The 22,027-nt window shown below is 36.6% G+C and overlaps 3 protein-coding genes across 7 annotated transcripts; 1 reads left to right on the plus strand and 2 right to left on the minus strand.

The window, feature by feature from the left end:
• Nucleotides 1-460: 460 nt before the first annotated feature.
• Nucleotides 461-2,892, minus strand: Sar1 (Secretion-associated Ras-related 1). Of its 4 annotated transcripts, none has more exons than XM_018513173.1 (6): nt 2,775-2,892; nt 2,037-2,140; nt 1,261-1,380; nt 1,101-1,166; nt 780-1,015; nt 461-663 (listed from the first exon to the last, which is right to left on the minus strand). In XM_018513173.1, exons 2-6 carry the CDS (start codon nt 2,077-2,079, stop codon nt 547-549), a joined length of 582 nt encoding a protein of 193 aa, XP_018368675.1. In that variant the 5' UTR covers nt 2,080-2,140; nt 2,775-2,892; the 3' UTR covers nt 461-546. The 4 variants fall into 4 exon arrangements, with proteins under 4 accessions (XP_018368675.1, XP_018368676.1, XP_018368674.1 ...); XM_018513174.1 differs by having other exon boundaries at nt 2,771-2,892; XM_018513172.1 differs by having other exon boundaries at nt 2,549-2,892.
• A 1,638-nt stretch (nt 2,893-4,530) lies between these two features.
• On the minus strand, nt 4,531-13,856 carry Zmynd8 (Zinc finger MYND-type containing 8). 2 transcript variants are annotated; one of them, XM_018513164.1, is made up of 9 exons: nt 13,560-13,856; nt 10,880-11,363; nt 10,689-10,778; nt 8,355-8,793; nt 7,930-8,266; nt 7,659-7,839; nt 5,587-7,563; nt 5,212-5,501; nt 4,531-4,801 (listed from the first exon to the last, which is right to left on the minus strand). In XM_018513164.1, exons 4-9 carry the CDS (start codon nt 8,789-8,791, stop codon nt 4,676-4,678), a joined length of 3,348 nt encoding a protein of 1,115 aa, XP_018368666.1. In that variant the 5' UTR covers nt 8,792-8,793; nt 10,689-10,778; nt 10,880-11,363; nt 13,560-13,856; the 3' UTR covers nt 4,531-4,675. The 2 variants fall into 2 exon arrangements, with proteins under 2 accessions (XP_018368666.1, XP_018368667.1); XM_018513165.1 differs by lacking the exon at nt 13,560-13,856 and adding an exon at nt 11,591-11,609 and having other exon boundaries at nt 8,355-8,794; nt 10,880-11,460.
• Nucleotides 13,857-14,015: 159 nt separating this feature from the next.
• LOC108764790 (myotubularin-related protein 9) lies at nt 14,016-18,467 on the plus strand. The gene is made up of 7 exons (XM_018513169.1): nt 14,016-14,491; nt 15,058-15,223; nt 15,289-15,581; nt 16,391-16,494; nt 17,143-17,447; nt 17,576-17,899; nt 18,036-18,467. Exons 1-7 carry the CDS (start codon nt 14,330-14,332, stop codon nt 18,437-18,439), a joined length of 1,758 nt encoding a protein of 585 aa, XP_018368671.1. The 5' UTR covers nt 14,016-14,329; the 3' UTR covers nt 18,440-18,467.
• Nucleotides 18,468-22,027: the final 3,560 nt, after the last annotated feature.

The raw sequence follows: 22,027 nt of genomic DNA on the forward strand, positions 1-22,027 counted from the left end.
TTTTTTTCGATGAACAATGTTTCCTCTCCTACTGCTGAATTCATATTGTAAGATATTTAATGTAAGCCGCCTGTAGGTATTTACATCACTGAACTCTATAGAGTTCAGTGATTTACATCTGCCGCTAAGAAACACAGAGTGACATCTGTTCCGCGTACGATATAACTATATTCACCGAACGTAACGAACCTAGTTGTAACGATGGAAATTGGCGGCGCTCGGATATACAGCCAAGCTGTCAAAAGCCGGAGCATGAGCGGAGAACGGGACGATTTGTCACAGAACGCGAGTTTAGTAACATATAAGCCCACCGTCGCTTTTGTAGACCTCTCAAAGTGAAATTGTATTGTCGGAAGTATGAAAATTAAAGTTTATTTCATTTGTGAATCTTAAGACATTAGTAATAATTTTGGTAAAACCTACGGAGAACTTCCTTTCCATCCTGATATCCTACAATATGAAGATTCCAGTAGCGATACCGGTACCATAGGAAAAGGAAATGATGAAACTGTTGAGAATCTGTCATGTGTATAATAATATGTACGTTCAATCGATGTACTGTGCAAGCCAACGGAAGCCTTCCCCATATCCCTGCCGCTTCAGAACTGAGCACATAAACAGTTCCAGTGGACGGCCGGGTATTTCACTGCGAGCAATTTTACCCTACAAATTTTCAATTACATTTCTTAATGAAAAGCCGATAAAAATTTTATCTCTTTCTAGTACAGTAGTTCTTATATTAATATAGAGAATTACTATTTTGATTTGCATGGAAATACCTTTCCTGTTGTTTGTCCGTACAGATTAAAGAAGTTTCTGAGTTCATCTTCAGAAGCTGCGGATGGTTTGTCAATTTTATTGCCTAGTACGAGAACCGGACACGCGCTAAGTTGCTCGTCAGTTAACAACGCATCTAACTCGGCTTTTGATTCTGGTAATCTTGTTCTGTCACTTGCGTCGACGAGAAATACTATTGCGTCAACAGCTGGGAAATAATCCTTCCATACGCGACGTGCTGTAGAGATACAATTTGCAACATTATGAGCAATTATTTTACAATAAGATAAAAGGAACATAAGATGTACATTTTCCTTGCATACCTTGAGTATGACCTCCAAGATCAAAAGTTGTAAATCTCATATTTCCGATAGACAATTCTTCAGATGCTAAAACAAGGATCATTAATAACTCAGTGAAATATTGATTTTCATTATTTGTTGCAGTAATAAAGATATATAGTTTATACAGAAGTATAATTACTTGGATGTAATGTAGGTACATGTTGAGCTAAACGATCATCCTTGAGCATATGAAGTAACGTAGTTTTACCCGCATTATCCAAACCTAGGAAGAGAAGTTTGCCACTCTTCTTCCATAGTCCTGAAACCAACAAGATCATACAGATCAAATGTACAACAAATTTGTTAAGAAATAGAATGTTCATATGAATTTACGCTGCTAATAAGAAATGTTACATGGAATGAAATAAACCAATATCGAAATTTCCATAAATTATAAATATCTACCTACTTTGTCAGATAACAAATATGATAAGTGTATCATGTACATATTTAACAAATATTATCCTCTTAAAAATAATTTTGAGTAAAAGAGCTTGTACAATTATTATAAGAGATTTACAATTGTTTTTTCAATGAAATTATTTAAATTGTATTCTAGATAAAATTGTTTTAATAACAGAATCTCCTCAGTGTAACATAATAGATATTTATAATTTCTGAATACTCTAAATATTAGCATTCAGCAGAAAGCAATTTTGCAAGCGTTGTAAGATTCCTTAATATATGATTGTGGTTCTTAATCTTTAATTCCTCACTGGATCTAAATGTATAAACCAATCATATTAAACAATTTTACAACAGTTGTAAAGCTTCTTCTTCTGCTGAAAGCAATTTATTATAATTATATTTGTAATAAGATTGAATCTTGGTACGAGCAGAGAGTGATTAGGAGACAATATACTTACTACCTACATGCATTAATGTAATTAATGCGAGAAAAAGAGTTCTACCCACCGAGATAATTCAGCACTCCGGCGAACCAATCCCAAATAAACATATTTATAGCTGCGATTATGTGACGTCGACTGTGCTGTGTATGAGTTAACTAACGAATGACTCTGCAACAATAGCAAAGCAAATTAACGAGAGATCACAGTCTAACAACGTGACTCGATCGACTGACTGTTTAAATCCGACCTCGCAACCTTGAACTTTCTAATAGGAAGCGAGATGCGAGGTCGTCATCGTCGTCGTCGAGCTCATCGCACGCATTCGCGTATCCCTGCGATCCGATTCCTCTCGGCTGCACCTCTCTCCACCTTCCTGGAGGCCTCGTGTTCTTCGCTGACAGTCTAATTAGACAGATATTTAATTTTACTCGTGACAAGTGTAGAAAAGTGCAGACGAGGCGGAATGGAATGGAACTGCGATGTGGAATCTATGACGACTTGCTATTCTTCTCTCTCTCTTTCTCTTTCTCGCCATATGATTGACGAGCGATTTATTATCCCAAGACAACGGCTCACCAGATCTCCGTCTATCTTTCTCTCTCGCTCTCTTGTTTACTGACAATAGACGATTATTAGCTCCTCTCGATGTCTTTCTTTCTTTCTCTCTGTCTCTCTCTCGCAAATCAACGAGAAGATTGACGCGAGATTGATGGCCAATCTTATGGAGAATCGCGCGCGTTACGTTAAAAAGCAACGGCCGAAGGCCCGTTACTCGTAGTTGATGTATGTTTCACGTACTCACTATGAAAAAAAATGTACGGAGGCCGCGGGGACGGAGAAAAGTGCTTTTCCTCCCATAGAAAGATAGAGAGCAGCCCGACCACAGAGCCCCGTTGGCTGGCAGTTGGCACTGGGTGACGTCTACTTCCGTTCGCCATATTGGGCGAAATAATTGCTGCATCATAGGCGCGAGATTTTAAATATATCCACATATTTTTTGGTATTTATTGTATTTAATTCTCATATATTTCCAAATTATTTTACAGCTGCAAAACGAAACCGTAAAATAATTACAAATTGCATTTAATCTGAAAAAGAAAATTTTCTTTGAAGAATAAAGATAAAAAAATGAGTTATATTGGGTTGTTTTGTAGACATGTTTAAATTGATGGGAAAGGAACGTTGTGAGAAGCATGTCCAATATACATTTTTGCGTATCTTTACTTGATTTATTAATAAACGCATTGAACATTATTTGTGTCTACATGTGTCAGATTTTACCGAAATAAATGCTTATGCATGTTCTTCACGAGAATGTCGATTATCCTATGCCAGAGATGTGTTTATACTGTTTACGTCATAAAGCTTTATTGAAAAAATAATTTTTATCTCTTATCTCGTGTTTTCCAATTTTATCTGTAGAGGAACTGAGAAGTTATGTGGTTAGTGTTATAGTTAGAAAAGTAGCGTTATCAAATTCCAAACAAGGTTGTTACAATACTTACAAGTGAAACACCAAGTTCTGTTTCCGCCGATTTGGTTGAATTTTATATGTATAATAGCTCAGCTCTCCAACTAATTCGTGTGAAAATTATCCTACGCACCTCTCAAGCAATCGTGTTAAAAATTTACATGTTCAGAATGTGCTGATCAGTAAGAACGAAGCAAATAAGAGCCACGGCGTAGTCAGTAAAGGCTAACTACAATGCAAAACCTTGGGTTTGAATTTCATTTTTACAAATTTTTTTATATGCAGCCTATTATTGTGTATGTATATTTTTTAATATTTGACCTAAAAAATGAATGTTTAATAATCTTTAAACATTAATTTTTCAAATCAAATATCAAAAAATACACATTCACAATGCAGATGAGAAATAAATTTTTTTAAAATAAGATTTAAAGATTCCTCCTCTCTCTCCGCAACGTTATAGTCAGACGTTTTTAGTGAGGCTGCGTTCCAATATTCACTACTAGAGAGCTGGAAATCTATAATGCACATAACATATACTATAGAATTGCAGTATTGATACTTGAGAAGCACGTCGTATAATTTAAATACGAATTAGTTGGAGGGCTGAACTATTGTGTGTGTGTGTGTGTGTGTGTGTGTGTGTGTGTGTGTGTGTGTGTGTGTGTGTGTGTGTGCGCTGTGCTGTGTATGAACATATGTATAATTCAGTCTAATCGAAGGAAACAAAACTTTGTATATTCCCATTGTTAGATACATTAAACATAATATATGTATAACTGTTATATTACAAAAAATTGTCGGCCCATATCTAATAATATCTAACATTTCTTTTTAAGCATAGTATTTATTATATCTCTCATACTTTTCCTATAATTATTAAATTATCACTGTTTAATACTAATTAAATTAAAGTATCATAAGTTTATTACAAACGTCAATGATTTGCATTACCTTCGTATTTCTCGTAATGTATCAGTACTGATCTAAGGTCAAAAATTATAAAGACAGCATTACGAATATTTACATTATGTAATTGAAAGTATTTTCCAAAAAGAAAATTACATATTAAATATATGATTTCGGATTGTAAGTAATAAACATTGTAGTATAGTTTAAATCAAGACTCTTGTTGATTATTTGCAGACACGAATTTACCTGCAATATTACTGAAACTCTTTTCATCTTACTCGCATTGATACCGAATCGATTACAAATAAATTGCTATTTGTCTACTGCGTATCTTGACTGGTTTTATCTCTATTAACGGACGAAGCAGACGGAATTGCATTCAATTTCATGTTGGATGATAGAAGATACGTTTTGGTTGCGGAATTCTCAGCAATGACGTAACTAGTCTGAAAAGTATTAATACTTTAAAACTATCGTAGTAAAACACGATTTATTCGCAAATGTAATTTGAAACTAAAATTCAACTTTGAAGCGTCTAGAACACAACAGTGTAAGTTTAAAAATATGAAATTCTGTTAGAGACCAATAAAATGTGAATTATTAACAAATATATAATATCAGACTAGACAGTATTTCTTATCCATATATTCAAATTTGTTTATTTCGCAAATATTTTGAATTTTTATTAAAAAGAAAATTAAACGAGGAAGGAAAGTTTTTCGAAATTAGAATAACATAATATTCTGTTATAGTATTTTCAAATTATTTTCTGTTTGGACCGCTAAGATTTATACTAATTCATTCTAGATTTTTCAAGTTTAAAGTAACGTGATTAATATTTAATACGAGTCATTACCTGTTGTGAACTTAAATTTGCACTTGAACTGACAATAGTAGCATACGCAGATTGCTGAGAACATGTCCGCATGTGTGTGGGCCAATGTGACTCTTGGCACGGATAATTACAGTAAGCAGTGTTCCAGCAACAATAAAACATTGCTTCCTGTCCACATTTGGCACACCATTGTTTCTTCTTGGTTTCCTCGATACATCGGTTCTTTTCATCTTCGATCTCTTTACGAACTTCCTCAATCGATCGCAATTTTTCCGCTTCCATACTCGCGCGCATCTCACGTTGAGTACGATCTGGAATTTATGTTTCCTGAAGTATTCTTATGTTAATGGTAACTGTTAAATAATTTTGTTTGCAATAAAGAAAAAATTGATATACCGGCGTTGTGTTTCAATTCAGTTAGCTGCTGCTGATGTTGCCACTTCATATGCTCGATCTGCTTTCGCAGGAAAAGTATGGTCGCCTGATAATTGTCAGTGGTACCGTTCTCACCGTTAATACTATTCTGGGCTGCCTCCTTGTATGCCTCTTCCATTAAATAGCTCATTTTTCTCACAAGTTCATGCGCATCATGATGCAGACGTGCGCTGATCGGTCCGGCCTCCGGAGGTGTCACCTGATATGTAGATGGTGTTTCTTGGCCAATCGGAGAAATCTCCATAATTCCATCTGCGTTAGACGAATGTTGAATATTTTTTGTATTAGATTTAGGGAAACTCTTCTTAGCCTTTTGAGGCGAATTAAGGTGTCCCTCGTTGTTACCTTGATTGAGGTCGATCGTCGACGCGATTTGTTTCGCAGGATCAGTAGGTTTTCCATTGGGAACTACGAGGAGCAACACAGATTTATCTGTTATAGGAACGACTGGATTCGTCGATGTAATGGTATGAGTAACACTCGCATTCGATGCAGACGATAAAGTTATATCGATTTCAGGCATGTTTTTTACATTCAATGGATCATTCAACAGTGATATTCTAGGAACACCTTTGTTTGAATTCGACAATTTCTCATCTTCTTTGCTCGCGGATAGAGACATCAATTCTTTCTCTGCGTTTAGTTTATCAACAATACTTGTTTTCAGCTTGAATGCTTTGTTGTTTCTTGCATACTTTGTTACTACCTTCGGATTGTCTATTTGTGAGAATGTTATTTTAGGATTAATATTTTTCAAAAGAGATTTCTTCTGTACTACCGCATCAGTAACTGGATAAATTGCAGGCTTAGGCAAAATTTTTATAAATGATTTCATTTCATTTTTCGATTTCTGTGAATTATTCTCATTTGAGATATTAACATTAGGACTTGTGCTATTACTTAAAGTACTAACATTAGGACTTGTGCTACTATTTGAAATACTAACATTAAAACTTATGTTATTGTTTGAGATATTAGCATTAGGACTTAGGCTGTTATTTGAGATACTAGCATTAGGATTTATGTTATTCTTTTCGGCATCAGTTTCTGTGTGTGCAACATTTAATCGAGGAGTTGATGTCTTCGCATTACTTGATTTTCCATTTTTTACTGTTTTGTTTTGAGCAACTTCTTGAGAGTTTGACTTTACAATTCCTTGATCTGCTTTCTTATTCAACTTATTACTATCATCTAGATCAGTTTGCGAGCTTGAAGTATGCTTAATATCAGTATCTAATTTTTGTACTTTTGGCGATGTTACTTTGTTCTCCTTTTCACAAGCATCACTTGTCGGGTCAATATCTATTTCACTAATGTTAGTCAATTCGTCACTCTGTGATTTACCTTTAAAAGAACTTTGTCTTTTTTGCGGCGATTTTTTCTTTTGAGATGTGGGAACTTTGGGATTAGGAAGATGGTTCTTGGGTTCAAGGGGATTGTAATTTGGTAGCATCAGCCGTATCTGCAACGGATTGTTCGGGTCGTACTGAATTTTGGGTGGAGCAAATTTGAACTGACCAAACATAAGCGCGAGTTTTCTACAATGTCGAGTAATTTCTTTTACGCACTCATCCATGTCGGATTTCCGTTTACGAGGAGATGGCGATGGTGGCTCTTCAGAGTACAAGAAAAGGTCTTTCGGCGACACCCAGGCGCGGTCATGTTCACCAAAGAAACGCACATCCACGTATCCTTGAGAATTCGTACGAGGCATTGCTTTTGCCGGCCAAAACGGAAAACCCTTTAATTTGGCCCATACAAGTGGATGAGGTCGACGGCAGGGTTCAATAAACCACGAAGGTTGATGCCTTGGCAAATTTCGACTATGTGCATAGCAATCGGGACATGCATCAATTTCTGAGATTTCTTGACGTGCTACTTTGATGATTTGCTTCGCTGCATTTGTCAATTTCGACGTATCTGCGTAAACTCCACCGCCTGTAGATATCAACAAAAGATAAGCTTATTTATCAATTCACCTTTAATACTCATGATTTAAAAATCATGAATTAAAGCACAGCAAATTCACGTACACGTATTGAACACGATGCAGTTATGTTGAATCCATTTTGCGTCGGCCATAAACGCATCGGTACTACCGTAAAGCTTAGCCCGCACGTTCGATTCCAAAAGGCTCAAGTCCATCGGCTTGATAACGTATTCCAGGTAGTTCGATACTTCTATAAGATCCACCGGTTTGCAAAATGGCTCAGACTATATCAAGAATAAAAATTAATCAAGAATACATTAAATAAGTAAATTATAATAATGCAATAAACACTTAATAAAAAAGAATATACATACGCCGGGATAGTCGCGTAACTTTTCAACCACATGCTTGAGCAACATGCACAATTGATCGATTGATAATTGCGCCATGGCTACGGAACGCGTCTCGGCGTTTTCTGCTTTCAAAATGGTCGCACATTCCCCACATATCCACTTGTCCAAAGATGATGGCATGCCTCCTATACATTTACGATGATACGAGCGAGGACAGGCGGTACAGTAGGCGTCAATATTCTCCTTATGACATCGCCAACAAAATCGATCGTAGCCAGTCTTCATCAATTTCTTTCTCTTACCTCTCGTGCCACTTTCCTCCGTCGAAGAATTAGAAGATTCCACCATCGTCGATTTACTGAAAATATCAATATCCTCCTTTTTATATCTATATATACACGACGTTTGTGTAAATTTTCTATAAAGATATAATACACAATACTAACTTTAAAGTTCTTCGTTTTCGTTTTAAAGTTTCTCCTCTTTTTACAGAATTTTTGCTATCTACGCTCTTAACTTCCTTTTCTTTATCTATAGTTTGAGGTTCTACAAGGGAATCTACATTTTGTGTCTCTTGCTTCTTGTCTATCTTAGTATCGTCCTGCTTATCAATTGCCAATGGTTTTAAATCCTTGGTAGTTTCACTTTTTATATCATCAGAATCATTTTTCTCCACGCTTGTACAATCAGCAGTTGTATCTAATGTTAAATTTTTTTCTTTTGTATTAGCAGCTGTTTCGTTCAGCTCATCATGCCGATCAACTGGCGGTGAAGCAGTTGATTTTATCTCGTTCGTTGTTAACTCTATTGTCGTGTTTACTTTGTCTGCGGTGGGCGATTTTCTCGAACCTTCGCTGCTCTCATGGGACTCCATTTTGGTCATCACTTTCGACAGAAAACATCTAATTGATTTACTGAAAAATGTATTCCTTAAGACCACAGCACACACTTTTACACAACGCAAAGTAAAAGAATCAACCAATCAAAGTTCCTCTTTTTCGAAAAATGCAAGGAAAGGAACGATTCTGATTGGTTGATTCTCTTATACACTATGTGTTATGCATTATGCAAGTCTGCGTTGTGGCCTTAAGAGCCATTCCACACAAACTTGCAGAGCCGCATAACCATATGCATAAAGAAAATTATCTAATCACATTTCTGTCATAAAGACAAACGTAAACTACGATTGGATGATTTTCTTTATGCATATGGTTATGCGGCTATGCAAGTTTGTGTGGAATGGCCCTTAATATAGATATGCCATTTTGTATAGATCCATATGTATGTATATGCTGCTTTTCTTTTAGGAGATTGGTATTTAGTCTTCTTCTTTTTCCTCTTACATTAGACCTTTGGCCTATGTTATACTTCTCTCATATACTTGTGGCGTGCACACTGATTATTCAATCGCTACAAGCATATGGGACCAACAGTTTTAATACTGATTCCAAACAGCGGATTTTTCGAGAGATGTTTCTGTGGGTAAGAATACTTAGGAGATTGCCGACCTTTCCTAAGAGGAGACACAAGCGTAAATATTTTGGTTCCTAGGATCATACTCAGAACCTCTGACATGATAGACCAGTATCTGCCATGCTACGCTTATACTGGGGTATTCATAGTCGATTCTTATATTTAAGATCATCTTAAATATACTCTTAAGCACTAATCACAGAGCTGTATTAGCATCTTAAGACATTACTTATAGTGTTATGATAAGAACAGACTATGAATACTGGCCACAGTCGACACAAATGTTCTATTTTTTTGCCATTCAATGAATAACAAAAATAAGTCCGCTCTTATTTTAAAACTGTCTTGAGATGATGGCTCTGTGATATTTATAATACGGCTCACGATATCTGTTGAGACTATACTTAAAATAATTTTAAGCCAGTGGCACACAATGCTGGTTTTTCTGCTGGATTGCTAATTGGATTAGAGTACTGACAGTACCAGCATCGCAGCCAGTACAATGACAAGAATCTAATTCAGCTAGTAATCCTGAAAGAAAACTATCATCATATCATAGCCATTAACTTTAAAGAACTTTAAATATAAGGCTATGGCCGGTATTCACATTCAGTATTCAGTCGACTCTCATTTTAAGATTATTTTAAGTAATATTTTAAAATATTAATAACAGCCTTCTAATTGGTTTATGACATTTTAAGATTGGACTTAAGACAGTCTTAAATATAAGAATCAATTATAAATACTGGATATATAGAATAATACTTGCATTAACTGTCTCCTAAAAGGAAAGCAGTCATAATCTATTTACATAATTCTTACATTTAGTATAAAATTAATATGGAGAATACTTTATATTCAATAAAAAATGAAATTTTTCTTGTGAGATCACAATAAGGACGAAAAGGACCAAAATCAGTGATGTTCACTGAATTTATGGCTTATGAGAATTTACAAATTTTCTGAAAAATAATGATTTACCATAACTTTGAATAATTCATTAAAGTCAAATTGGAGCAGGCCAATAAAAAGTGTTAATGGTGAGATAAATTCATTCAAAGAATATGTATTACACATATTCTACACATAATAAGCCATTAGTAATAAATCAGAAGTCAGAAGGTAGAAATTGACCAATCATAGTCAATTATTTTTCTTACATTTGACTGTGATTGGTTAATTTTTATCTTCTGACTTCCGATTTATTACTAATGGCTTATTGTAGAATGGCCATTAGTTTAACATCTAACTTTGATCGTGGTGCTTCTTGTATTTAGGTAATATTATTTTCATGTCTGCGAGATTACCTATAATGATAAGAACTGCTGCATACTAGTGACAATTCGAGGATCCAAGTGGCTGCTTCTAGTATCTGGATAGATTTTCCCGGTAATTTGCTACAAGACATTAGCATTCTCAATGTGATTATTATTGTAGGAAGCACTGCTAAAGTGCACGCGAATGTATTCAAGATGTTGAACTTAAACAGGTCCTTTACCTTATAGAGAGATTCCAGGATATGACGCTTTTGTATTCCTAATTACACTTAATCACCCTCGAAAAACGGACCGCGAGCCACCAATGCGGCCTAGCAGATCGCTAACGTTAGTAAATGCAGCGTCACAGTGTCAATCAAATCATTTACTGACTCAACTCTACTCGATTCGGCTCGATCACACACCAGAAAGCTTGCTTTCCTCTTCGTGGAATGCCAGCCTTGCTTGCTATCGGTGGCGCCACCAATCGACGGTGTCCCTCACGGAGCCCCACGGATACCATCTCGGTCAATCGTGGTCACGTGACACTCGATACCATCTCAAATAATCGTGGTCACGTGACACTCCGTCGCGCCGCTATCTTCCATCCTGTTTCTATTTTCGCCGGTTGTCCTTGTTGATGGAGAAAACAGCTGTCAATCGTTTTCCACAGCTATCCACGACAATTTTACTGTGGTAACCCGCGATTCCTTTGCGGCAATGGAGCTACGAGCACAAGAAATGAATAATTCAATTAGATTTGTTCTGATCACAAAGACATGTGAAAATAAAATAATAGATAAAATGAAGTCATAGATATAGGCTGTGGTCAAAATCTCGCTACAAATGCTTTGAAGTATTTTATGGACCAATTAGAAGAAAGAATTTTACAAACTGATCAATTAAAAAACGCTTTAAAGCGTTTGCAGTATCACGTTGACTGTACCCATAACATTACACCAAACACACAAGGTCTATTTGTGTTGCTTGTCTGTTTGTGATGCTTTACACTCAACATCTTCGCTTTCTCTCTTCTCAATGCCCGAATATATATTTAACTCATTTTAAATTAAAACATTTTTGAGAATTTCAAGCAACAGACCTACATTCTACAATAAGCCGTTACTCAAGCTTTAAGTTTTAAGCAATAAGAAATTGACCAATCACAGTCGAATGTGAGAAGAATAATCGACTATGATTGATCAATTTCTTTATAGACTTAAAGCTTAGATAATATAGTTGCTTTCCATTTACATTGTTTCTCAGATAATTCTCACTTGTGATTTCATAACTCAGTTGAATGAACGTACCTTTTGCATTCTGACAAGTGAGACTCAACCGACTTTTTATCTATAATCTGTACAAGATTGAGACCGTGTGCTTTAGTGAATCTCATAAATTCACTTAAAAAATGAGATTACGAACTCTGATAGCAAAGCCTACGAAAACAGGTTTTGAGTAGAGCCTGCTATCAATTTTTGATTGCAGAAAGGCAACTGTACACAAAGTTTATACTATCAGACAATGTCAGCAAACTGCTGTCAAAAATATGACAAAGCCTGCTGACATGCTATGCCAGTAAATTGGTAACAGAAACTGAACAGTCTGCTGCATAACCTGACAGCAGATTGGCAGCAGAAATCGAACAAGATCTGTCATTTTCATATATGGCTCTGCCATGAGACTTGCTTCTTGTAAGAAAAAAACGCCAGGAGTCCTATAAGAATTGGTGTATGTAAATCAAATAGGCAAGTCTCCTAGAACTTTTCAAACTCTTTCGTAGTTTGCTCTCTGAATCACTGAATATTTTTTGGACTACTTTATAACTTTCTGTGTATTTTTTTTTTGAAATGTGAAGCTAAGCAATAATATTTTAGCAATAAAACTGTACTGATTGTTTCCAGTTTTCACACCAGTATACATAAATATGTACTTATGTATAATTATACAAGGTGTCTCACAACTACCGAATTTCCTCTTAAAGACATATTCTTGAAGTAATTTTGAGAAGAAAATCCTAATACAAAAATGTCGAGGCTACAATAGTTTTTGAATTATAATTGGTCAAAGATAGCATGTAATTCGAAAACTATTATAGCCTCGATATTTTCGTATTAGGATTTTCGTCTTAGAATGTTCGAAAGAATCCAGAAATAATAATAGAGGTTCTAAAAATAAAACAGTTTTTTATTTATAAGCATTTAAAGTTAGCTTACAATTCAAAAAATTATTGTAGCCTTGACATTATTCTAAAAATAAAACGGTTTTTTATTTATAAGCATTTAAAGTTAGCTTACAATTCAAAAAATTATTGTAGCCTTGACATTTTTGTATTAGAATTTTCGTCTCAAAATTACCTCAAGAATATTAAGAGAAAATTTGGTAGTTGTGAGATACCCTGTATATAACCGTTTATATATATATGTATATAAAATTTCTTATAAGAAACCAGTTCGATTTAAATGAAAATGACAGATCTTGCTTGGTTTCTGCTACCAATCTGCTTTCAGGTTATGTCAGCAGACTCTGCTCGGTTTTTGTCAGTAATCTGCTGGCAAAAACATCAGCAGGCTTTGTCGACAAATCCATAGCTAAATGCGGACACAAATGGCTATGGTTTTGTAGTAAAAATCTGATCGAGTTTGCTGTCAATTTGCGCGAAAATTGCTAACATTTTGCTATCGGGGAATCTGTGGTTGTCATGTGATAACTTTTTACCAAATTAAGGAAGTTACAACGTCATTAATCAGAGTGTGAAATACTCGACTCACTTCAGACTCAGTTTCACTTGTGTAAATGGAAAACAACTGATGACTTAAAAAACTGTAGAAAGCCTAGAACAAAACGTCATTAATAACAGCGAAAAGTAAGGGTAAACGTTGTTGGAAAGGACACAATCTAGAACAATTTAAAAGCACATACCACTCGCCTTCTTCTTCCAGGAAGCAACAATAATCCAAATGTGACGCTGTCATCCCGTAATACACAGCTTCCTGAGAGATGCTCTAGATTTCCTCTAATTTCGTAGCAATGTTCTCACCGTTTGATCAATCGGTTTGCTTGTGTATAAATCAAAGAATTGATCATGAAATCAAGTTGCCTCGATATCGTAATTGCGAGACATTTCACTCATTTCATCAGTTAGATATGGATATGACAAATACCGTCAGATATCAAAATCCCATCGCCGAACTATCATTGTATTTTTATCATCTCATCACCCATTACCTCAATCACCTGTGTCATTCAATAGGTTATGTGATAACGGTCACGTGGTTCTCGATATAACCTCTTTTCTCTTTCTCTCTTTCTCTCTCGTTCTCTATCTTCGTTTGTGATATCGCGAGTGATCGCGAGCAAAGCCATGCACCCAGATGCACCACGATGCACGTCAGTGGATGGTGCGGCGGATTATATACATGGATCGTGTAGATAGTAAACAAGTCGCACAACAGCTGTGACTTTACTTATCTAGTCATTATCGAGATAAATGAGGAACGTCGCCGACGAATCCGTCGTTAAAGTGTGAATCTTCAAAGGAAAAGTCGAAATTGGCTAAGCAAATTATGCCTGGAGAATCTTGTGACAGTCCGATGAATCAACGGACTGCTTAGGTTATGTTATTCCGTCAAAGTGTTCGTATTTTATTGAGAACCTCGTCAGCCGCTACGTAAAGAGGAATTAAGACTATAATGGGCGATCACATCGGCGATAATATATTAATTCCGCAAGTTGATAATGTTGTATTGGTCGATAAAAGCGATGGCAATAACAAGAGCATGGATGGGACGCTGTGCATTAGCGGTCACCACCTCATCTTGTCCTCCAGGCAGGATGACGGACAGGAGCTTTGGGTAGGCATTAATAAATTATAAATTTCTCAATACATAGAGATAAGACATTAAAGGGGAAAATGCAGTTGTAAATATCTTTTTCTTATCACTACTCCAAGGAATGTCATAAAGGTATCTAAAGGACGTTGTGTGTTCTAGGAGTTTCCATGACGTCCTTAAATAAAATTGCTAGATAGATTTTAGCATATTTGAATAATCTTATTTAAACAGACATCTATATTCATAGGTTTGTTCTTATGGCTGTGTAAACTCATACTTAAAATAAAAGAGACTTTATATAAAACTTTATATATTAAAAATATATATACTAAAACTTTTTCTTACTTCTGCTAAACTTCCAATATATATATATATATATTGGAAATTTAGCAAAAGCAAGAAAAAGTTTTTATGTAGTTCAGTGCAGTAACAAAGAACAGACATCATTTCCTATCTTTTGACTTTGAAAGAAAGCACTATCTACTTTTTAAAAACATATTTAAAAAATTGAAGTTTTGACCATTTTCAAGTACATTCCTCTCCTTAAATCAATTTCCAACTTTATTGAATTTTTTTCTTTTCACCAGTTGATGAACCGAAATATCGACATCGTAGAAAAGAAACTGAATGCTCAAAGCTCGGGTGGTAGCATAATATTGAAGTGCAAGGATTTTCAAATTCTTCAGTTAGATATTGGTTCTACTAACGATTTAATCAACGCCATACTATCTATAGAGAAGCTTATATCACTAGGTAATTTATTGATATAACTTGCAATATTGCTCATCAATGAGATATAATTACCCCTTATTTTGCAGACCAAACTTTACAATATCCATTCTTCTATCGACCACAGACAACTAACAACATCATGGTACAAATAGAAGATGGATGGACAGCGTTTGCACCTGTCTCCGAATGGTCTAGGTTGTTGGCGGCTCACGGAGATGAGTGGCGTATCAGTTACCTGAACAGAGACTACAAAATTTGTATATCGTATCCGTCGGCAGTTATAGTACCGCGTCAAGTAGACGACAAAGTTGTAATAGCTTCAGCTGGCTTTAGAGATGGTGGAAGATTCCCAGTTTTATGTTACAGACACGAAGGAGGGGTAAGTAATATGTTATTAGATCTGTATTTGTATAGCCTGAACTAGTAGTGTACATTTTCGAAACTTTAAGTCAAATATATACAGCCATTGACAAAATTATTAGGCACCCTTGCTTTTTCTAAATTTTTCACAACTGAATGTGCATAAGCTCTCTATTTGCGTGTTGTTTTCATGCTACTGACTTTGTGAGAAGGTCAAGCAACTGAGGCATATAAGTTTCTTAGAGAAATGATAATATGTACAAAACTGTTTAGTGTGCATTTCGACTTCGAATAATACGGACGTTATCAGTCTTGTTTCGAGCAATTGCTAGGCAATTTTTTATCTTATTATTGTTAACATATTATCCGAGATTTCAAAATATGCCTAAAACACGCGAGTTGAGTGAAGGAAAACGGGCTCAGATTATTGTGTTGCATTCCGTAGGATTATCTCAAGTGCAAATAGCAAAAAAAATAAAATGCTCCCGTTGCGCAGTTCAAACTACAATAAAAAGATATAATGATACTAAACAGTTTAAATCCAGATCTGGAAGAGGAAGAAAACGAAAGACTACTGCCAGAGAAGATCGATATTTAAAGCAAAATGCTCTAAAAGATCGTCGGCAAACGGCAAAAGAATTAACTGCTGCGTTAAGAAGAAATTGTTAAATAAATAAGGTGCCTAATAATTTTGTCAATGGCTGTATATTGTAAATGACGAAAGTGAGAAAGAAAGTTTTACAGTCTGTGCAAAAATAAAAAATAGATTTATTACTTTAAATTATAAAGTAACATCTACTCAACTGTGACTTTTCTTTTTTATTGCAGAGTATATTGTTGAGAAGCAGTCAACCGTTATGCGGTGCTACCGGTAAGAGATGCAAAGAAGATGAAAAACTGTTAAATGCAGTTCTAGGTCCCGGAAGACGTGGGTAAATATATTGCTCTTAAATCGTAAATATTCATTTTTTGTATTTTTTGGTGAAAATTTTTCTTATAATTTTTATACGAATTGGAACATTTTTCGGAAATACTCAGAAATATTCGGAAAGTTTACATTTTCTCTCAGAATTTTTCATACAAGTGAATTCTGAAATATTCTGAGATTTTCATAATTAAATAAAAAAATATCATAATACACCATACCAAAAGTACCATAATTAATCAAATAAAGAAGACATCAATCCATTCTTTGAGTATTGATTGTTCACTATAATATTTGCGCTGTTTATCGTCGCTGACTCTCATTAGCCTACTATATTTTTTATTTGTTATATTGTTTAATATTTGGAAGTCCTAATATTATTATTGTTTTTGTTTTAAACAAATATTTTTAAATGTTTTAGATTTTATATTTCATTAGAAATTATACGTACAAAAATCTTAGAAATTTTACGATATTTCAATTAACATACATGAAAAATTCTGAGAAACAATATGCTTTTCTGAGAAGTGTTCTAATTCGTATAAAAAATGTAAAACAGTTATAAAAAAAATTTATATAGAAATTCTGAAAAACTATATGAAAATTCTAAGAAAAATTGTCACCAGGGTTTACAGTCATTGAATTTTGTTTATAGGTACATAGTGGACACAAGATCGGTTAATCAGGCACAGAGTGCCAGAGCCAGAGGCGGAGGCACAGAAATGGACGCGGCTTATCCGCAATGGCGAAAAGTACATAAACCAGTTCCTCGACCACATGAATTAGCCGATAGTTTCTACAAATTAATAGAAGCTTGCAACGATGTCAACAGTTCCACTTCGCAATGGCTGTCGAAATTGGATAGCAGCGGATGGTTAACCGCCGTACAGAGTGCTTTAAATGCTGCCTGTGTAACCGCGCAGTGTCTGCATCAAGAAGCCGCGGCAGTGCTAGTGCACGGTGTGTATATCAAATATTAATAATTAATAATAATATTTAATAATTAATGTTGCGAAGTTGCGAAGTCATCTACTCTTTCCTTCAGAATATTAATCGTGTAATATTAATAACGTAATTTTGATTTATAGGCAGCACAGGCAGGGACTCTACATTGGTGGTAACCAGTTTGGCTCAGGCAATACTAAATCCTGATTGTCGAACAGTACGAGGACTTCAAGCGCTCATAGAGCGTGAGTGGCTACAAGCCGGCCATCAATTTTTCAGTCGGACCCGTTGTGGAGCCTATCAACCCTCAAACTCGCAAAATCCGACACACGCGCCAACTTTTTTGCTTTTCCTCGATTGCCTATACCAGTTGCATCATCAATTCCAATTTAGCTTCGAGTACACCGCGGATTTACTCGTAAAATTGTACAAGCACGCCTATTCTTCGAACTATGGTACATTTTTAGGTATGTGTAAAATATTAATTACATATTTTTTTATTAATCCTTTATAACCATTTATACATTTGTTAAGATTTCCATTTCTTCATTATCGCTATTTATTATGCTTGCTCATCGTAATATGTATTTTTCATGTATTCAGGTGATTCTGAAGCGGAAAGAATAAAATTACGGCTGTCTGAACGGACTTATAGTTTATGGTCGTACATGAATCAACCGGACGTTTTGGAACAGTGGATAAATCCATTGTACGAGCCTAATCCGGGAGTGATTTGGCCCAGCGTTGCACCTATCAGTATTCGACTATGGAGAGAACTGTATCTCGCGCATACGAGCGCAGCCCCATGGGATGGCATGCTCTCCTATGCGAAGCAGATTAAGCAGAATCACACGGCGGTGCGCAAAGTAGCCGGACAACTACAGACGCAGATCAAGCAAGCGGTGGAGGAGATCCGATCGGATCCGGATATGTCACGAGGAGATATGGACAATCAAGAGGATCATCCCCGTATAGCGCAATTGAGCCTAGAGTCTCAGAGTACTTGATACAGATTGTAAAGACCGAAGAAATCCGTGCTACTGTTCAACGATCTTGTCAATATGCCTTTAACTATACGTTAGTCCACAAGGATCAACGGTCTTTACGATAAACCTGCCACGAATGCTGAAGCCTTCGTAATAAATTATTGACGCAATTCTTTCGACTTCTTGTCGGAATGAAGAAAAGGGTGTTTATTAGCTTAAGAATAGTTTGCGTATTATCGTTGTCAATATAGATTTGGATATTGTATCGTGTAAAAGGTATTTCTCTCACGTTATTTCAGTCATAGAAGTCACGCGATTTTCGCCTATATAGTAAAACTCGCATTACCGAAAGGGTATCAAGTATTAAGTATCTAAACAATTTAAACAAGACGAGATAAATTGTGATATTTTTTATTTTACGACAAACATATGGTTCGTATCGTACCATAAAAGAGTTAACGATATTACATAACATATACATATATATTATATAAAAAATTCTATATAATATATATATATATAATATTATACATATATACTTTATTTATCCAAAGGTAAAGTAATATAAACAAATAAAAATGGAATGTATATTGTAAACCTATTATTAAAGAGCGTAATTGCGAGGGTAGAACTTTGAAATTTTTCATTGGAGCATACGGAGAGAAGGAAATCTCGCTCATTCGGGGGTACGGACGAGTTTTTACCGTTATTCGGGAAGGATGGCGGGAGGGCGGTGGACGAGAGAAGGAAGGGAGGGGGGAGGTTAAGGGCAGGATTGTTGCCGCTGCCGTGGTAAAAGGGGGAGAAGACTGGAGGGGAAAGCGCGGCAGGTGTTCACACACAAAGAAACTGAAAGCGAATCCCACGGCCATTGGCTCCGCCACTCAGGAATGCATCGAGTTTCGTCAGCGTTCGCGTTTCGCGATCGAATATACATACACGTGGACGCATCTTAATATAATCGCGGGACAAGAATAGAAGAGAAGAGCGTCTGTACGCCGCGTTAAGTTGCAAAATGCAAAGCTTTGGGATAGACAAAGGACAGGTCGGTGTCGAGAGGCGAGACTAGAGGGCACGGAACTTTAAATTAAATTAAAACAAATAAATACAACTAACGTTGCGATTTTAATCTAACAATAAGTAATCTAAAACGAAAGTCGTTTGCGTTCTTTTAATGCTCCTTGAAGGCCCCACAGGATCGTACCTTTAAGCTTTCTATTCTAACAGAATTCGCGCGATTGAAACCAGTATAATTTCCGTCGAGTTTGCGTTTCCGACGCTTTACCCTCGCGATTCCGTTTACTACGAACGGATGAGGAAAGATCGTTTTGGAGCGCGTGAGTTCTATCGCGTGAGAGATCGAGAACTCAACAAAAAGGTCTTCGCGCTTTAGGATGCGCGTGTATGTACTCGTCGGAGTATCCCGAGGACTAAAGGGTCCTCTACATAGAAGTCGTAGACGGTCGTGGAGTCTTAAGTCGTAGGAAACTGACCAATTCCAATCGAGTATTCTCCTTATATTTGATTGTGATTGGTTGGTTTCCTACGACTTCTATGTAGAGGACCCTTAAGACGTCTTCCTACTTTCGACGCGTTCACGACGCCATTAGGCATCGTGTCTTGGCGGCGACCGCGCGCGGAGAGATTATTATACCGGTTTCGAATCTACGCGATGGAAGAGGATCCGTGAGAAATCGCGACCTCGCGCCTGCGACCGTTACCTCGTGATGCCACTGCGAAGCCTTTCTCTATTTCTTTCTCTCTCTTTATCCTTTCGATCTGCTCCCTCATTTACCTCGCGATATCACTTTTCCCAGAAGCCTCGGGAGAAGAGAAGAACAGGTGTGTTGGTCCATGCGCGCGCGCGCGTTCTCGCTCGCGCTCTCCTCCTCGCCTCAGCACAGGTCCAGTATCCTTGGATGAGTGTGGATCTAGTCACGCATATAATCGTGAAACGTGGACTGAATTCAAACCCATCCAGGGCCGCTGGACGGGCGTATCGGACGATCCCACGTTGCCCAATTTTCCTCTTCGTGCGGAAGATGCTCTCTTCTCGGGGACCGATCCTTGCGGAAATTTCCTCGTCCTCGGTTGAAAGAGACACCAAACGTCGTCGACGGAGCCGGAAAGCAGAGTGATGCGTCCGACGGGAATGGCATTAGCGGCCTCACTCGTAGTAGGGGCATTCTCGGAGAAGGGGCCCCGTAGCAGCCCGTAGTCCGTACCGCCGTTTTCTCTCTCTTCTTCCCTCACCCCCGTTTGCTTCATATCTCTCTCTCTCTCTCTCTCTCTCTCTCTCGGTCTCTCTTCGTTCCGTGCTCCCGATTATCTCTCCTTTCCTTCCTATCTCTTGCTCTCGCAGGCAGGCAGTTACCGTCCGTGAGGCCCTTAAGGAGGGGCGAGAGAAGGGACGCTTTTTCCCAAGGCGTCCGGGAGAATCACAACAAAGAAAGATGCGATTTTCGAAGGGAAGAGCGGAGAACGAAGCGAAGAGACGTTTCTGGACAGCAGCCTGAGAGCGGTGGTAAAATGCTTCTCTCTTTCTCTCTCTCTTTCTCTCTCTTGCTGTTAGAGAGGAGACACATATATACCGGAAGGCGATGCCGTGTTCTTGAGTAAATCGCGTTCGCTTGCTACGCTTCCGCGAACCAGCGAGATGAATACTGGATTCTTCTTTTATCAGTTCGCAAAAAAAAGCGGCGTCCCTATGTAGATGTCATATATTACGGCCGCTGTAATAAAGCACCGAATTTCTATCTACGGTCGTATTTCGAGCCTCGATTTTGAAAAATTGAGCACCACTGCTTCAAAATCAAGAAGCTTTAACGGCGGTTAAAAATGTCCTTTTTTTATCTGAAATAAATAAATTGTTTTAATCCAAAGAATTTTCATTATACGTTGATCTTATATGCACTTGGAAAACATAAGAAATATCATGTTTGTTATTTTGATTTAATTTTTAACAAAAATCTGCAATGTTTAACATTGAAGGAATAACAAATTTTTTTAAAGTTAATACAAACGAACATTATAATTGATAAAAATACAAGATCACATGTTTCTTTGAGAAAGAATTTATTATTTTCTGTCTTTTCCTATAATTTAAAAATAAAAGAGAAAAGGATGCTTATTATTTAAAAATTTAGTTTAAAAAAAGTGGACTTTGGTTTCAGTGAAGAAAATTTGTTTCAGAAAAGTCCAGAATTGTGGAGTTTCCAGAATTCTCCAGAAAAGACAATGCAATTCGAAAATGGTCTGACAACGTGTTTTGTTCGCTCTAAGACCCTTTGTGGCAATTCTTTTACAACGTACACATTATTGTGCTTTGGATATTCGTGATATCACGCATTGTCAGTGAACTCTCAGGTACAGAGCGCCGATTGTGTTGCGCAACAGCGAGCGTGTGCGTGACCTTGAACTTCATCTTTCCTTTATCTTTCTCCCACAGCATCTTGAGAGAAAAGCTGCTAGCCGTACCGTAGCGGTGGTTCATTTTCAAGCGGCGTCATTTTGTCAAATCGTATAAAAATAACAGAGTTTCGTCCTTTCTTCAGATTGAAATTCAGATGCTAATACTCCGTTTTAATTTTTTTTTAGTTAAATTTTTAA

This window comes from Trachymyrmex cornetzi, unplaced genomic scaffold (assembly GCF_001594075.2).
Source record: "Trachymyrmex cornetzi isolate Tcor2-1 unplaced genomic scaffold, Tcor1.1 scaffold452, whole genome shotgun sequence".
NCBI classification, from domain to species: Eukaryota; Metazoa; Arthropoda; class Insecta; order Hymenoptera; family Formicidae; genus Trachymyrmex; species Trachymyrmex cornetzi.

Bases quoted from the DNA above. Each gene is read 5' to 3' on its own strand.
- LOC108764790 (XM_018513169.1), top strand. From the start codon at position 14,330: ATGGGCGATCACATCGGCGATAATATATTAATTCCGCAAGTTGATAAT. The intron at 14,492-15,057 runs GTAGGCATTAAT...TCTTTTCACCAG, and splicing joins ATGACGGACAGGAGCTTTGG to TTGATGAACCGAAATATCGA. The intron at 16,495-17,142 runs GTAAATATATTG...TTTTGTTTATAG, and splicing joins CTAGGTCCCGGAAGACGTGG to GTACATAGTGGACACAAGAT.
- Zmynd8 (XM_018513164.1), bottom strand. From the start codon at position 8,791: ATGACCAAAATGGAGTCCCATGAGAGCAGCGAAGGTTCGAGAAAATCG. The intron at 8,267-8,354 runs GTTAGTATTGTG...TGATATTTTCAG, and splicing joins CGAAAACGAAGAACTTTAAA to TAAATCGACGATGGTGGAAT. The intron at 7,564-7,658 runs GTACGTGAATTT...TGATATCTACAG, and splicing joins CTGCATCGTGTTCAATACGT to GCGGTGGAGTTTACGCAGAT.
- Sar1 (XM_018513173.1), bottom strand. From the start codon at position 2,079: ATGTTTATTTGGGATTGGTTCGCCGGAGTGCTGAATTATCTCG. The intron at 1,381-2,036 runs GTGGGTAGAACT...TGTTGGTTTCAG, and splicing joins CGGAGTGCTGAATTATCTCG to GACTATGGAAGAAGAGTGGC. The intron at 1,167-1,260 runs GTAATTATACTT...TCCTTGTTTTAG, and splicing joins TGTACCTACATTACATCCAA to CATCTGAAGAATTGTCTATC.